General features: G+C 40.7%; 2 protein-coding genes across 2 annotated transcripts in view; one reads left to right on the top strand and one right to left on the bottom strand.

Moving 5' to 3' along the window:
• Window positions 1-1,953: 1,953 nt before the first annotated feature.
• On the bottom strand, window positions 1,954-3,197 carry LOC140926990 (uncharacterized). Its single transcript, XM_073376660.1, has one exon. The coding sequence runs from the start codon at window positions 3,150-3,152 to the stop codon at window positions 2,118-2,120; it is 1,035 nt and encodes a 344-aa protein (XP_073232761.1). The 5' UTR covers window positions 3,153-3,197; the 3' UTR covers window positions 1,954-2,117.
• A 4,418-nt stretch (window positions 3,198-7,615) lies between these two features.
• Window positions 7,616-15,627, top strand: part of LOC140926187 (uncharacterized) — a 9,836-nt gene continuing 1,824 nt past the window's right edge. Inside the window, exons 1-3 of the mRNA XM_073375971.1 lie at window positions 7,616-7,707; window positions 9,083-9,615; window positions 10,395-11,405. Coding sequence (XP_073232072.1) covers window positions 9,084-9,615; window positions 10,395-11,405 — 1,543 coding nt within the window. The 5' untranslated portion in view covers window positions 7,616-7,707; window position 9,083. The remainder of the gene's footprint in view (window positions 7,708-9,082; window positions 9,616-10,394; window positions 11,406-15,627) is intronic.

The following is a 15,627-nucleotide window of genomic DNA, read 5'->3' as shown; positions in this document are numbered from 1 at the left end:
TGACAACATTTTAGTAACAAAACCTCTGAAACATGGTGATTCCATGAGGTCAAATAATGTGGAGGTGGCTAGAGCGGGGAAATTGATCGTCAGTTCTTTTGAGGTAATTTAATTTTTGGGGATTAACTGGCATTGTAGGATTTTGATCTCCCCGATACAGTTGAACCTCTCCTCAAGGGCCACCCTTGGGACAGAAGAAAGTGGCCGTTAGTATGGACTGTCTGCCAAGAAAATTCACTGATTTGGCTTTGATCATAGTGGCATTTCTAAACGTGATAGATGTACTGTCTTTGCAGATGAAGTAAGTTAGTACCTCTTGAGAGAATAAATAGATTTAATAAGCAAAATATTCAAAGTTATAGTAGGCAAAAACTTTGTGCACAACCAGCTCTGCTGGCGTAACATGGTGTCAAACAAAAGGTTTTTAAATTTTGACTCGCCCTTTTCATTTTTCTGAGCAGTGTCTCACCCCGTTTAAAGTTGTTAAGAGCAACCAACGTAAACGGTATTTAAGCCTGGTAATGCCCTCGTAACCTGCATGACAAGCCCAAGGAATTTATGCAGAGGACTTCAGAGTAGTTTTGTGAAAGGTTATTTCTATTGTTATTGAAAATTATCTTCTTTCTGTTGATGTGATTTGATTTTCATTAGTTAGACCCTGTTAACATGGAGTGGGGGACCCCGGTCTAGAGGGGTAGGTTTCTTTTGTTTTGTGTCCCCCAGAGCGTGAAAACAAAAGAAACCAACCCCACTAGACCGGGGTCCCCCACTCCATGTAAACAGGCCCTTAAAAGCTTGAAATAGAATTTGTTTGTGCTGTTTTGTATACGTAAATAATTTGAGCCTGAGAAGGTAAAAAGTATGTATCCACGAGAAAAAGATGACATTATTGTTGACGTACTTTCATAAAAAAATCCATTAAACACGAACCTACAAAATTTTAACTCAAAGTAGTCTCCAAAAAGAGTAAAACAGTTAGTTGAGTTTTAAAGCTAGCGTAAAGTTTCTATTACATCTTCATGTCTTTTGGGCATTAAAGTGTTGTAACATTTTACTTTATCAATTAAAAATAGCGTTTTAATTTTTTTTGGTCTTCATTAATTTTGCTTATAAAGGCAATACTGAGAAGTGTGTAACAGCGAGCTGCTTTACGGTCATTTCGCCCTTACGTCATTTCGCCTCGGTTGCTTAGCCCCCTATTTAAGATCGAGGAATATATATTAGAAGCGTGCTTGTTTTGGTTTTTGGGTGAAATGACCGGTAACCACAGCAAGAATATCTTTTCCAAAACTGGTTGCTAGTCAGTGAGGTATTTGGTGTATGTAAATTGTGTTTAACTTATGTGTGGTAGAGTAAAAACGAAAACAAAGTCGAAAGTGCTAATATTAAAGTTTAATGACAAGCTCAATAAAAGTTAATTAAAAAAAATAAATATAACTATTCTTGTTAAACGTGTGTATAGATATTATCAAAGCCACGGTCAAAATAAACAGTCACAACATCTTTAATATGTTAATCTTAACAAACACACGCACAGAATACTTGCGAAAGTACAACAAAATTGTGGCAGTGACCCAGACAAACGCAACATTTCAGGAACACTGCTGCAAATATTCTAATTTGATCTCTTTACTTCTTGCAAGAGTGTTAGGTAGGGCTTCAAACACTCGCAGAGTCTTTTCTCAAACAATGTCGTGAAATTGGTGTGCCACTGTTTTACTGGGGTTTAAAAAAGTAGAATGTATGGTTGCTAAATCGTATTCTAGGAAGTGAACCGGAACTAACGTGTAAAAGAGGCCACTAAGGGAATAGTTTGTATGACATGAGCCTCGAGTTGCACTCCTGTCCCAGCTCTTTAAATTCTTTAATTTGTGTGCACCTTGTATGGGAAAATGGTACAAAAAGCTTTCGGTGCATCGAGTTTTGGGATCGTTTGGGTTGACAAGCCTTACTAATTACTGGTGACTCCCTGAAATCTCAGCGTCTAAAGCAAGTATCCATTCTCCTTATTGTGAGGTTGATGGAGTGGAGAATGGACCTCAGGACTTTCATTGATTCTCTTTCAAAAGGCGTAGTTAATGTTCTGGTCTACTCATGCTGAATTTATTCCGTGAAATTCATCGATATAAAAAAGCAAGTTTACTTCGTGTCAGCTCTGAATTGTCTCGCGAGTTGTTGAAACTAATTCCACCGGAAGAAGTTGAAAGGTAACTGGGTGGAAGAAACTCGTTGATCTTTCTCCTCCTTTTCCTGTTTGTCACTCTGTCAATAAATCGATGCTTCATCGGTCTAATAATCCGCTTAAACCGCTTGTTAAGATATCCGTAAAGAACGAAATGAATGACAGTTCCACAATGAATCAAAGCGACCGTGAATACTTTTGCTTTGTGTGACAGCTGACCGGTCAACATGGCCGTAACCAGAACGACGAGATTCGGTAAATGACATGCGCTTAACGTACCCACGAGTAGAGCAGTCATTTGAATATTCTTAATCGATACGCGAATATTCCTTTGCGCGATTCGTCGGCTGCTAGAGTCGATGCTGTAAAAATCTGGTGGTAAATTGTCCTTCTTTTGGTGAAAATAAATGACCAAGTTTCCGTAAATAAACATTGCTCCAAAATGCATGAGACCGAGAAATGTAAATTGTGCTGCAGCTACTCCCCGTGGGTATGCGGCGAAATTGATACGTTCTTGCTGTTCGTAAAATGACACAAGCGCTGCATAAACTAAAGAAATGATCCACGTTAAACTGATGAAAACTCCGATTTGCTTCATGGAAACGCGACAAAGTTTTTCTCCGCACAGAGCCAGGCCATATCTCATAACGGCAATAATGAACAAGGCCTGAAAATATATACTCATGGAAAATGCTTCAACGTAACTTTTCAAGTAACTGAATTGCGAAGACTCGCAAGAGCTTAACTGCAGTACGTCGGCCAGCAATGTAAAAGACCCTGATACAACTCCTACAAGAAGTCCTGCAGCACACAGGTTCAACACCAGCATGGCCGAAGGTATGCGTAGCTTCCTTTCCTTGTAGACGGCGTAAAATAAGCTTGAAGCAACCAAGAAAGAGGTCAAAGCGAAAATACAGAACACCATGACAGCAAATGCTATACTCAGCTTATTTACAGCGTCAAAATTCATATTTAGCAGTCGAAGTTCACTTTAAAATTTTGTGACAACCTGTTGAGTTCAAGCATCCGGTCAATATCCGTAAGACCAGGACAATTATTCATCCCGTAGCCTTCCATTCAAAATAGTAGCGTGCTCAGTGACTAAAGTTCATTCCTCTTGTTTCACATCTTTTCTTTCATTGTTTTTCATATCTCAAGTGTAATTTACACAAGCAAGTTTCCTTGACAACGTTTTTTGCAAATGCTTATGGATTACCATGTGGGCATACCATGGGTTGTCGTGGTTTTGCGAAACTATTGTTGCTTCGCTTTTGTTTTTTGGTGTGGGCATTAATCAGTGTCTTCTTAATTTTTTTTAATTAACGTCAGTTGGTAACACTGGGCTTTACTGTTTCGTTTCGCCAGCTAGGTAAATAAAATCCCGGAGGGAGACCGCGCCCCACCACTCCGTAAAGGTGGATTTCCACTGTCGGGTAATTTTTCCGTGCGTAAACACGTAAATCTTATGCGCGTAAATAAAATAGAGACATTGTATGGAAGGTCAAGCATATACCTAAGGGCCTGTTTACATGGAGGTGGGGGACCCCAGGTAGGTGAGGTAACTCGCTTAGGTGGGGTAACCCGCCTGTCCATATAATCTCTCATTTTAATTTGATCACGTTTACATGATAGGTGGGGTGACCCGCCAAGGTGGGTAGCCCGGCCTACCAGACCGGGTTACCCTCTCAGCCGGGGTCAAATTTTGCCATGTAAACGTTTCAAGGGGGGGTAACCCGCCCCGCCGGGGTCGGATTCGTAATACATCCAATTCGCGCAAAACACACTTTGGCGGTGGCTTTGCATCATTATTAGAGTTAACAATGGAAAGCCATTGCACTGAAGGTTGCAGCAAGAGCAACAAAGGAGTGCAGAAGTGCATTAATCGCCAAAACACGTGGTTTGCCAGCATTTTTCTTGTTTAGGTGTTTAGCGACCATTTAATAATCTTGAGAAAGTGCACCCCGGGATGGCGGCGTTGTAAGATTGCATGTAAAGGAGGGTTATTTTTTTACCCCACCTAAGCAGGTTACCTCACCTACCCGGGGTCCCCCACCTTCATGTAAACAGGCCCTAAAAGTTGAACCTCGCTCAACTTTCACGTTTACACGTGGGCCTTCATACATTGCCACTATTTCATTTACGCACGTACATTTTTCGAGCGTTAAAAATTACGCGACGCAGTGGAGATCAACTACGCGACAGTGGAAATTCACCTTAAGAGAGAATGTATGAGCAGTACCCGACTGAGCCCGATCTCAGTTTTATTCTTCATTCTAATAATAACCATTAGAAATATGTGTCTCGCATACCCTGGCCCAACTAGGCGTTTAAAAATAGCGTCACTCAAGTTATACCATGTAGGCGGGGTTCCAAATTGGATGGCTGACCCGCTGCGAGTACCATTGTTGTATAGAACCCTACTTCTTTATTTTCTCCTTTTTTTGTCCTGTCTTATTCTTAAGAGCGTATTGAAAATAATTTTTAGCATTACTTCGACCGCTGGATGAGAAAAAAGACGGCAATCAAACAAACACGGTGGGTTCACCAGGTTCTTCGGCCGAAGAACTGAGTTGAAAACAGTCTAACTCAATCAGCGGGAAAAGTGCTACGTTAATTTTGCATTGGGTGTGCCTTGGTGAAGCGTGAATTCCAAGGCTGATTTCCGAGACGAAAGCAAGGTTTAAGATAATGCGAATTTTGACAAAATTATATATCTTCGCTACGCGATGGCCTCGCTGCCCTCGCTTCGCAAATAATAAGGGGAATGGGAACAAGCTTTCGGCGCAACGATTTCTTAATTAGTTCGGTGGACAAGCGTCACTTATGGTTGGTTACTGGCTTACCTGAATACCGTAGTCTCCCTCACAGCTGTTTTTTGGATGTCACGCAACGCTCCCCCTAACGCTTCCCCTTTGGGGGAGCGTTGCGTGACATGCAAAAAACGGCTGCGAGGGAGACTAACTCTTGTCCACAGTCATTCAAACGATCTCAGAATTCGCTACACCCAAAGCTTGTACCTATTTTTCCTGGGGTTTTTGAATGGGGGAATGCTTAATTGAAGGCGTTATTGACCAAGTTTGATGTCAATATAGTATTGAGCAAGTTCTCTTTTGCGAGCGAGGAGCGAAACCAGACTCACCCTCTCTTCTCCCTTCACGTGCTGCTCTCGCGTGTCTCCTTCTCGCGCTGCCGTTTTATCTTGTGCCCACTACTTCCAAGCGTCTGCTACGCAGGCTAGCTAATAACGATATAACAACGATATTAGGCCTTTCCTCAGTTGAATTAGAGAATAGGGAGGTACTGAACTCGATCACTTTAGCACTTCGTATTTCAATGACGACAGCTCTTTAACAAAAAGAAGGTTTATTATTCGGAATAAGAGAATTCAGAGAGCTCAGTGTTTTGCGATAAGCCCGGGGGGGGGGGGGGGGGGTACTCCCTTACAAGAGGCGAATAAAAATGTGCCGCTGGATGGGATCGCATGACTGGAGTGACTATAATGGGGCCGTATTTTCAACAGATTTACTAGAACGGGGTCGCAAATTTTCGGGTTTTTGGAGTAAGCAGGGATTCAAAATGGGAAGATTCTCGATAAAAAAAATCGGAAAGTTGTTGTTTATTAAATTTAACAATAAGCTCGCATTGGCCGCATTACATTCCGCCGCTTGAAACCACATTGATAAGGTAGATGGATAAATAGAAAGTGACTAAGTTAGCATCGCGAAAATTACATTTTCCGAAAAGTGACTAAGATGGGGTCTATAATTGGCAAAAAATAGACTATAACGGGTTAGGGGCTCTGAAAGGCCAGCGGCACATCAAGCGGCACATGCATACCCAGCAAACATTATCCCAAGTACCCCCCCCCCCCCCCCCCCCCTTCCCACCAGGGCATCAAGCTCCAGCTTTTGTAATTATTTCAGGTCTGCGCCTGACCCAAATCAAGCGCATCATTGTTTTTTCCCCTCGCCAGAGGGATTTCGGTTTCGAAATCCAATGCAAACCTGATGTGACTCGACCCATCTTAAAACTATCCAGTTTTGAAAGTTTGTCAGTCTTTTAATTGATACACGATTGCCACTTTGACCTCTTCCCAGTGAGTATTCAGCTTATTTTGGGCTCCTTCAGTTTATTCTAAGAGTCCAGTAAATAAACTCTCTCACTTTTCTAATTACTGACGAAAAATCTCTAATTTCGTTTTGTAATGATAGTGAAAACAAATCAGTGCCATGTATAAATTATTTAAATATCACCAAGGCAATGTTTCTTTTCAATGGGATACCAGCTAGAACTGCATCAGTTGCGTATCACCTCAATTAATGGGCTCCACGCAGCCGTAAAGCAATAATTGCCCGCCAGGTTTAATCTTGACACATAACTTTGCCTGAGCGTAAGAAATAAGAATGCGATGAAGACTTTGTTTTACAGAAGAGACCATAAGATACACCGTTTCCGTGTACGGGCGAGGGAAAATTACCTTTACATACCAAAACTTTGCTGACACATCCTTCCTTGTTATAGTTTATGACGCGATGATATATACACCGTAATTTTTAGGGAGTTATTATAACTTCAAAAACGGAGTAAAAATTTTACGTACAGGATAACTCCTTTTTGGGGGTTATTTTAACTCCTAATCTGGGGTCAGTTTTACTCCTGAAAAAGAGTTTTTTAAACTCCTTTTTGGAGTTAAAATAACTCCCCAAAAGATAACTCCACTGTAAGGAGTTAAATTTAGCCCCACTAGAGGAGTTATTATAACTCCTTGAAAATTACTGTGTACTTATTGCAGCCGAACTCGTAACAAAAGGCATTAATCGATGAAACCCGGTCGCTAGGTTTCAATTACAATTATTGAATAATAGATGATAACAAACCATAGTATCAATTGGCCAATCGAATCTCTGATTGAGGAATTTTATAAATAGAACAGACATTGTTCCTGAGAGCCCACTGTTTTTTTTGTTGTGGATGTTGTTTTTCCTTTTTGCTCTCTCGGCTTTTTGGAGAGTTCCGTGTCAGGCACTTAACTACATTTCCGACCAGCAATTAACAAATGTTTGGTAAGCAAACAACATTTTGTACTTTTTTTATATCATTTTTTTGTCAGTAAGAACAGCTTGTTGAATCACTAGACTGAAAAAGAACGAAGCTTTTTAAATCCATGAAGTCATCGACGCTATTTGTTTCAGACTAACACAGTTCTACAAGTCAAAAAACTGATGCAGGAAAAAAAATTTTCGTCGAGCATTAATATTTGGGCTCATAGTACCACGAGAATCCTATCCGGTAACAATCCGAGGGGAAATTATTTGGTTCCTAAAGTCGCCTTTTTAGTGGTTTATATTTTTAAACTTGTGAAACCCCTGAACAAAGCATATTCTTTTGGTTTCAATTTCCATTAATAAATATTCCTCTCTGAATTGGGGTCGCGCAGTTTTCACGTATGACACTAAAGAAAGTTTGGAAAACAGTTTTTCTTACCCTAATCGGCGGAGGCAGTTTCCTGATTCTTACTGGCAGTCGTAAGTATATGTTTTTTATTGTTATTTTCCTTGAAATCGTTTCCTTACAAGCCAACCGGTCGGAAAAGGACTTAAAGCTAACAATTTGCGTCCACGCCAGCGTAAAGTGTGCGCACCGCTTTTATGTAAACGTTTGAATTAAAAACGTTTCGTTTAAAATACAAAAAGGTCCTAATCGAGTGGATGGAACGGGTCTTTTATTACTTCTGACTCAGTGATATTTTGAGACGAAGCCCGGGATTCACGAAGTTTTTAACTGATTAAATTAATTGTGCCCTCAAGTCGATCGTTTCAAAGAACAGTGGACCGAACTGCTGTTTGTTTCTGTACATCTGTCCTGTTTTCCCGGAGGTTTGCGAAATACAACGTTTCTCTCTTTACAACTTTTCCCCAAATCTAGCTCATCGCAGAACATCACAGGTAGTCCAAGCTTGAAATTGTTCCTTAACGTTAGGAAGGATTTGTATGGGGAGAAAAAACGATTGTTTCTGTAACCTTTGTATATGACCAGATTTAAATACCATAAACGACTTACTTTTGTTACGTTGTTGTGGTTTGCTGTCTCACTTGAATAGGATAGAAATAGAGAGCAAACCGGTGCTATTACTAAAAACCCGTAAAATGGCCATAAATCGGCCCGGGGACCACACAGGACAGACTTAAACAAGTCCTTAAATTTCGAAGGTTTCTCGGGGCAAAAGTGCGTGACGATCTTGTATCAAGCTTGGGTTACCAGTGATTTCATTGGCCATTTCAATGGGCAGCCTTGTAGTTAATCCTATTTCAACCTAAGCCTCTCTGTTCTGTGTATTAAGAATCATCCGAATTGAAAATATTTTGAAATTGTTTCAGTAATTTATAATTAACAATTAATGAATGAGGCTGAGTATCTTATGAAGAATTATGGGGATCGAGGAGGAATAATTCCTAGTTTAAAAACATTGCTAAAACATGCTTACCTCCATTGATCCATCGATGTTAAGTTCATCTTCGATAGTGCGCGTTTAGGGTTGTTCAGCTACGCAAATATTCTCCAAATAGCAAATATCGCCCTTCGAGTTGTCTTCTTGCTGTTCTTGCCATGTTTTTAGCTATTATTGCTCCTAGTTCTTACTCTTGAAACGCGGTGAAATGTCCGTCATTTTTGTTTCCACAACCAAAACAACTCAACCTCGTCCCCAGGTCTTCTCGGTTAATGGGGGAATTAACCTGCAAAAACGCTGCATTTTTGACGTCATTTCCTCGCTAAACACAAAATTCTTCCAAATTTGGTCATCAGCAACTGGTTATGGTAAATTATGCGTGTGATTTTAGCCAATCAGAATCGGAGAAATATTTTAAATGAATAATAAAAGAATTTTATTTTCTATTTCAGGATGGCGGAGTCAAACTTCAGCCTCTATACTCAGAATACTTCTCGAAATGGCAACTCACCTCTTAAGTTCACGAAACAGGGGTCTGGCACCGAATATTTCGTCTATGCATCTCTTCTGTGCGTCATCATGCTCCTTGCCTTATTTGGCAACTTAACACTCATTGTCCCAATCTACTACAGGAAAAAGTTGCGCACACGCACAAACTTGTTCATACTTAACCTGGCATGCGCAGACTTGGGAGTTGCATTGTTTTGCATTCCTTTTTCGATTATCACGTGCTTTTCACGTGAATGGATATTTGGAATCAGCTTGTGTCAATTGAATGGCTTTTTAAACATTTTGTTTGAATGTTCGTCGCTTTTCACTCTAACGGCCATCAGCATTGAAAAGTACTTTTCCATTGTGAGGCCGATGAACCGTCACGTGATAACAACAAGACTGGCTTGGATGATGGTGGCGATGACGTGGATAGCACCCTTGATTCTTGCTTCGATTCCGTTGACTGGGTTTACCGCGTTTAAATTCAAGGCTGGTGAGTAGCAAACCAAATAATTCCCCTTTTGGTTCTTTGTATTTGTGGTACCTAGAGGTAATTATTGAGATTCGATCGGTCCGGACGAAGGCATTTTCTGGAAAGGCAATGAAATTTTGTAAACGTATCTGGGACTCGTTTTTTAAAAGTCCCGGTACCTTTGCGGGCCTCGAAAATCAAATATCTATCAAAATCTAAGGAATAAAAGCGAGGGTCCTAGCTAACAATCCAGTTTATCTTGTTTTGTTAACTGTAAAACTATTGAAACTTCGAACTTAAGTAAACAGAAACAGCTTTCGGAGCCCATTGATTATCGGGACTCTAGAAAAACAGGTCCCATCCAGGACAGATAAATTTTTTTTGTGTTTGACAAAGAATGGAATGCTTTGCCACTGGTCTGAGGATGACTGTCTTCCAGTAGTCCTGACCCGCAGGTTCTGGTAAACGGACCATTTCGAACTATATTATCACTTAAAAACGAAGAGTGTAGCCTACGAACGCAGACGTGTTTGTGCACTTTCTGGTTGTCCCTTGTATACATTCACTTTATTGCAATAACAGGGTTATTTCTTGCGCGCTTATCGGTCAAGAGCTGTTGGACTATTAGAGTTTATAAGTACTAACTGCGTGAAAAGTGATTGGGGCCATGACGTATTACAGTACAGGCACATGGATGGCATCTAAAATTATAAATTAACGCTGAAATGTCGCGCCAGAATTAAGGAGTAATTTGTGCAAACCCACGATATTAGTTTGTTTAACTTGCTCTGTCTTTCTAGGTTCAACGCAATGTGGTGTCCAGGTCCCCAGCAATCTTGGTCAAATAGTATTTGCTTTTGTGGCGCTTCTTGTCGCTTACCTCATACCGCTATGTATCATGGGATTCTGTTACGTAAATATCTTCAGTGCCGCCAGAAAACTCGACATTCGCTTATCTCGGATGTCCCTTACAAGTGCTGACAGCGGCAGAGGACTTTCCTCTCAAAAACAAGTCGCACTCACGATTTTCATGATGTTTATTACTTTTATCGTATGCTGGACTCCTTACTTTGCCTACATGACCTATATGACAGCGCTCCAAATCGAGACGACCGTAGATGCATCCATTCAGAACTTTGGACTAGCCTCGTATTGGTGCGCGTTTTTGAATAGTTGTATAAATCCCTTCTTGTATGGATTAAGAAATCCTCTCATTAGACAAGAGCTAAATGCTAAGAGTTGCCAAAGGTTCCAAAATTGCACTCCTTGGTACAAAGCGACGCAAAGAGCATCAACTAATCATAACTATACACAGTATTGCAAGACTTGTTTGAAGCACGTTCACGGGGCTTCCTATGTGGCGTATAGAAACTCTGTAGCACTAGCTGAAGAAAATAAATTAAACCCAGACGCTGGAATTTCCATAGTAACCAGTGAAGAATTCCAAATGGGATATCCCGAGTTACAACTCTTATCAATCCAAGATTTGCGCAAAGATTTTGCCCGCAAACAGCCTTGTGGGGGAAACCAAACAATGCCAAGAGATTTGACAGAGCTACCCACTCTATTCCAAGACACCAACTTGGACCACACTTGGAATAGGTCCTGTTCAACACATTCAAGTTCCGAAACTGCTCACGTACATGTGATGGATAGACGTAACGAGGTCACGTGTTCAAACGATGACTTTTCAGAGGACATTTTGTGTAGCGATGAGGAGTCTACTGCGTCTGTTAATTCCACGAGCAGATGGAGTTGTGAAGATGGAAGTTACTTCAGCAGTTGTTCCTCTGATTCTTCCGGAGAAATCTAAAATTGGTTGAACAGACTCTGAGCTTTGACGGAGAAGAGTTGCACAGGTGGACATTTAGCACCTTTTTCGTTTAGCATTTTTATCATAACCTGGAGCACAATATTATATTAGCATTAGTATTACTAGGCAGTATTAGTATAAGTAGTTTTTGTTTGTTTGTTTGTTTTTTGTAGTAGTATTAGTTACTGTATCCGTTTCCCACTGTGTGATTTTATTGTGAAGCGCATTTGAACTTTGTATGGAAGTTGCGCTATACAAATTCTTTCTTCTTATTATTACTGTTAAATATCCGCCCTGATTAACACTCTCTAAAGCCCCGTGCATGCCACGGCCAACAACCGCCTGACATTGTTGGATGTTAAATGCTGCGTCCGTGTGCACATCCTGTTGCCAGAGTCCTGTTGCATGTTGTTGGGAGTTGTTGCGCAAAGTTTGCGGTCAAACTTTTAGCTACGTTTAAACGGACGCAGCAACTCCCAACAATGTTGTGTCCGTTCATCGGGGCTTAAGAACAATAAACGGATGATCACCTGTTAAGTTTAACTTGTGGGATGTAAATCATACTACTCAAGTCAAGACTGTGACTACGTTACTGTGGAATAGTAATTTGTGAGTAATATTGAATACCAAGAGAGGATAAAGGGGACTGAGAAGGCATCCCCCATACACACCCTATTCCATAGGTAATTCGTCTCGAGTTATTTTTAGAATCGGGATAAAGTTACCTCGCGCGCTGCGTGGATGTTTCGTGGAGGTTTCGCAAGACTAACGCCCTGCAAAACATGTCGGGCGAAAGGTAATGAAAGCGTAAAGAGATCGAGAGCATTTCTGAATATTGAAGCGAAATGAATCGACGCTCACCTGGGAAAGGGATCGCTCGACTCTTTGACAACCCGTGAAATCAGTTTAACTCGAAGTTATCGTAACCTCAGTGCTTTAATAAAATGAGAAATTTCGCCGGTCTATTGAAACCGGTCGTTTGTACAATAAAGCAAGTAGCAAGTAATATTCGTGTACATGTAATTAGTTTTACAAATTTGAATTTTACTGTAGTTTTTTTAAGTTGTTAAGCGCTGTTGATCAGTGAATGTAAATAGCGCTCTAGAAGTTATTAAATTATTATTATTATTATCAATATAGGGCGCCAAGTGTTATTTTTGTTGAATAATAAAATACTAATTAAAAAATCAAATATCAAACCAGAAATTGCTCTCTTCAAACTGTAAATTATAAATGATCCTGAGAGAATATTCACTGTGTTAAGGATTTCCCTGCTGTACTGTTAGCTATATACAAGAGAGGAAGGGCGATTCTTTTTTAATTTCCGTTTCGCTGACACAGCTTTAGCAGAAATCTCTCTTTAGTCGTTTTCGTCGACAAAACGAATAGCAATATTGCTCTCCGAGTCTTCCGCCATTTTTTTCTGCCTCAATTCGTGAAGGACGCGTGGCTCTGAGCGTGGGTGATCCACGCGGAACACATTCGCGCTATGTGATTGGCTGTTGTCTAATCCCCCTTGGGATCTGTGGTCTTAAAAATAAGTCGAGACGAATTACCTATGGAATAGGGTGTATATGGGGGATGCCCTCTCTGTCCCCTTTATCCTCTCTTGTGAAGACAAAATAAAGTTCCGTCATGTTGCTAAGGCTAAAATGATCAGGTATGTGACTTGCATTTGACACCACGGGCGCCCGCGCCCGGCCAGCGCCTGGTCCGCCCTTACTTACACATTTTATTGTAAACTCCTAGACTACGAGTAGTCCTCATTTTTACTCAGGGATTTTTCCTGGCGAGCGCGCGTAAAATCACCCCACACGAGAAAGGTGAGACGCGGCGGGGAGAGAGAAAAATGACTCACCGCTGCGTCTCGCCCCTCTCGCGTGAGCTTATTTTCACGCGCGTTCGCGTTTCGCTCGCTCTACTATACCTGAGGGAAAATGCGGACTACTCGTAGTCTAGTAAAGTCCTTTTTCGATCTTTTAATTCTTAGAGTTGGTTTCTTAATGATTGCTAGTTCTCTATCTCGAGACAACGAAACAAGCCAAGGAGTGTATTGATTTGTCCTGCGATTTGGGTAACTGCAATAACAGACCGTTTCGATTCTACTTTTACATTCGATGATTGATAGAGTGTTACTCTTATATAATGTTTTGTTTCCTTGCATTTTTTTTACAGCCACAAATTGTAGTTCGAATAAGGCCGAGGAAAAGGTAAAACGTTGAGAGTGTAGGGGAATCCCCTTATGTCGCACTGTCTCTCTCTCAGACTAGCCTATTTTCCCCGTTTAATAACGAGGTTTGAACGAGCTTCGCTGTAGAAAGTAAAAATAAATGAATATTGTCTCGGATGTTTTCTCATTTACTCCTTGTATGAATCTTCTACGATACATTGTGGTTCTCTTTTTGGTTGGTTAGTGGGGATTAGTGAGAAACCATTCCTAAATTCCGCCTATCTAGCTACTTCTGACTCAGAAAAACGAAACAAAGCGGACGCACAGCTACCCATTCACAGAGCTGATGATTGTTCGGTCATTATTGTCAACATGTGAAATTATTTTCTTTTTAGTTATCCCATTCCTTTCATACCTAAAAATGTCAAGTATCATGTGGCTCCCAAGTATTTTTATAGTCTCAGGAAACAAGATTATTTAGATTCCTTTAGGCGTATCTCTATTTGTGTTCTGAAAATTATACCTAACATTCACAACCAACACTTAATAGTTTTCTGTATCCAATTCTCTTACCTTGTTTAGAAAGATTCCGGCGTCGAACTGATTTAAACACTGTTAAATATGTGTTGTTTAAGAAGCAAAGAGCGACATTTCCGATAAACAAAGACTTACAAAAACTGACCAAAAGCCTGTCATGTGAGCTTAACGATCGTATACAATGCAATTGTTAAACGCTTTGTTCGCCATTGTTGTGAGGGTATGTTACGGGTCAACAAGTTGACAAGCCTATCATCTTGTACAAGCTGTCCTAATATCGACGTATGCTGCAGTCGTAAGTCGGAGCTCTCACTTAAACTACGCCTGGTTCTGTTCTCCCCTAGGTAAGTTTATGTAGATAGGGCTAATAACACCTTGTTCGTGCAAAGTGGGCGAGCTGATAAAAGGTTTAGGGTGGTTTAGGGCATGGTTAGTTTGTTGGCCCGCAATTATCGCGTTTTTATACGCAAACAGCATGTGCTCCAGTTAGTAATATTTGCTCAAGTTAAGAGAGTTTGGTGAAAGCTTTCCTTTAATGAGGGAATTACTTTAGTTGTTCACTTTAAGCATCTTCGTTGTGCACCTTGAGAACTGAGGAAAAAGCGACCTAAAAGCAACATCATCAACAACAAAGAAACTCAAAAGCGGGACAGGCGAAGCTAAGGAGACGAAAAGACGAAAGATTGAACACAAATTTCTCACTTTCGTGACTTTGCGGCTGATTTTCGCAGATGGAACAATTAATGTTTCTTTCATCTATTTTGTGTAAACTTGCTGACAAAAGTGTGGCTCATTGTAAAAGCATACAGTCCGTTAAATTGCCGATGGCCTAAATTTGGATGAATTCATACAGAATGACCCGGCGTCGAGATTTACAGGCCGCATACATACGTTGCTGACCGCCCTATCTCAGACAGGTTCTTCCGTTGTGTAACGAGAATTGTGGTATCTAGAAATTCTGAGAACAATTAAATAGTTAACTTCCATCAGAAATGAAGAAATATCAAAAGCATACTCCCCTCAAAACAGTTCTTAGACCGCAAGGACGATTACGCTGGAGTTTATATAGAACTCCATAAGACGGTCGTTAACGAGAGTTTGATCAATTGCAAAGTACTCCAAAACAAATTTTATGAGGGGTGGCCAGTAATGTTCCGCCCCCTTCTTCTATAAAGTTCCCTGTCTTGACTCATCATGGGGCAGAGGAGTGCATCCGGGGGGGACTACTCAATGAAGTTTTACACAGGGAGGCTCCGTCCCAAGTCCCGCTCCCTGCCCTTTTGTAAACCATTTTTTGACAGTAACGGTAAGACCCTTTCGTGTACCCTCCATTAAAAATTGTAGCCTTTAACATACCTACTTAATAGGAATAAATCGCTAAAAAAGGAGGTTTGTCTTTCACTTTCGTGTAAAGTTTATGGTCTATAGCCACAAGGCTCGTCTTTTCGAAACATTTTTAATTGAAGGGCCCTTTTAACCCTTTCATATACTTCAACTCGTAAATTCCCTGCCC

The sequence above is a fragment of the Porites lutea genome, chromosome 2 (genome assembly GCF_958299795.1).
Source record: "Porites lutea chromosome 2, jaPorLute2.1, whole genome shotgun sequence".
Classification (NCBI taxonomy): Eukaryota; Metazoa; Cnidaria; class Anthozoa; order Scleractinia; family Poritidae; genus Porites; species Porites lutea.
The sequence above is the reverse complement of the archived record's forward strand: the minus strand, read 5'-3'. Positions and strand labels throughout refer to the sequence as shown.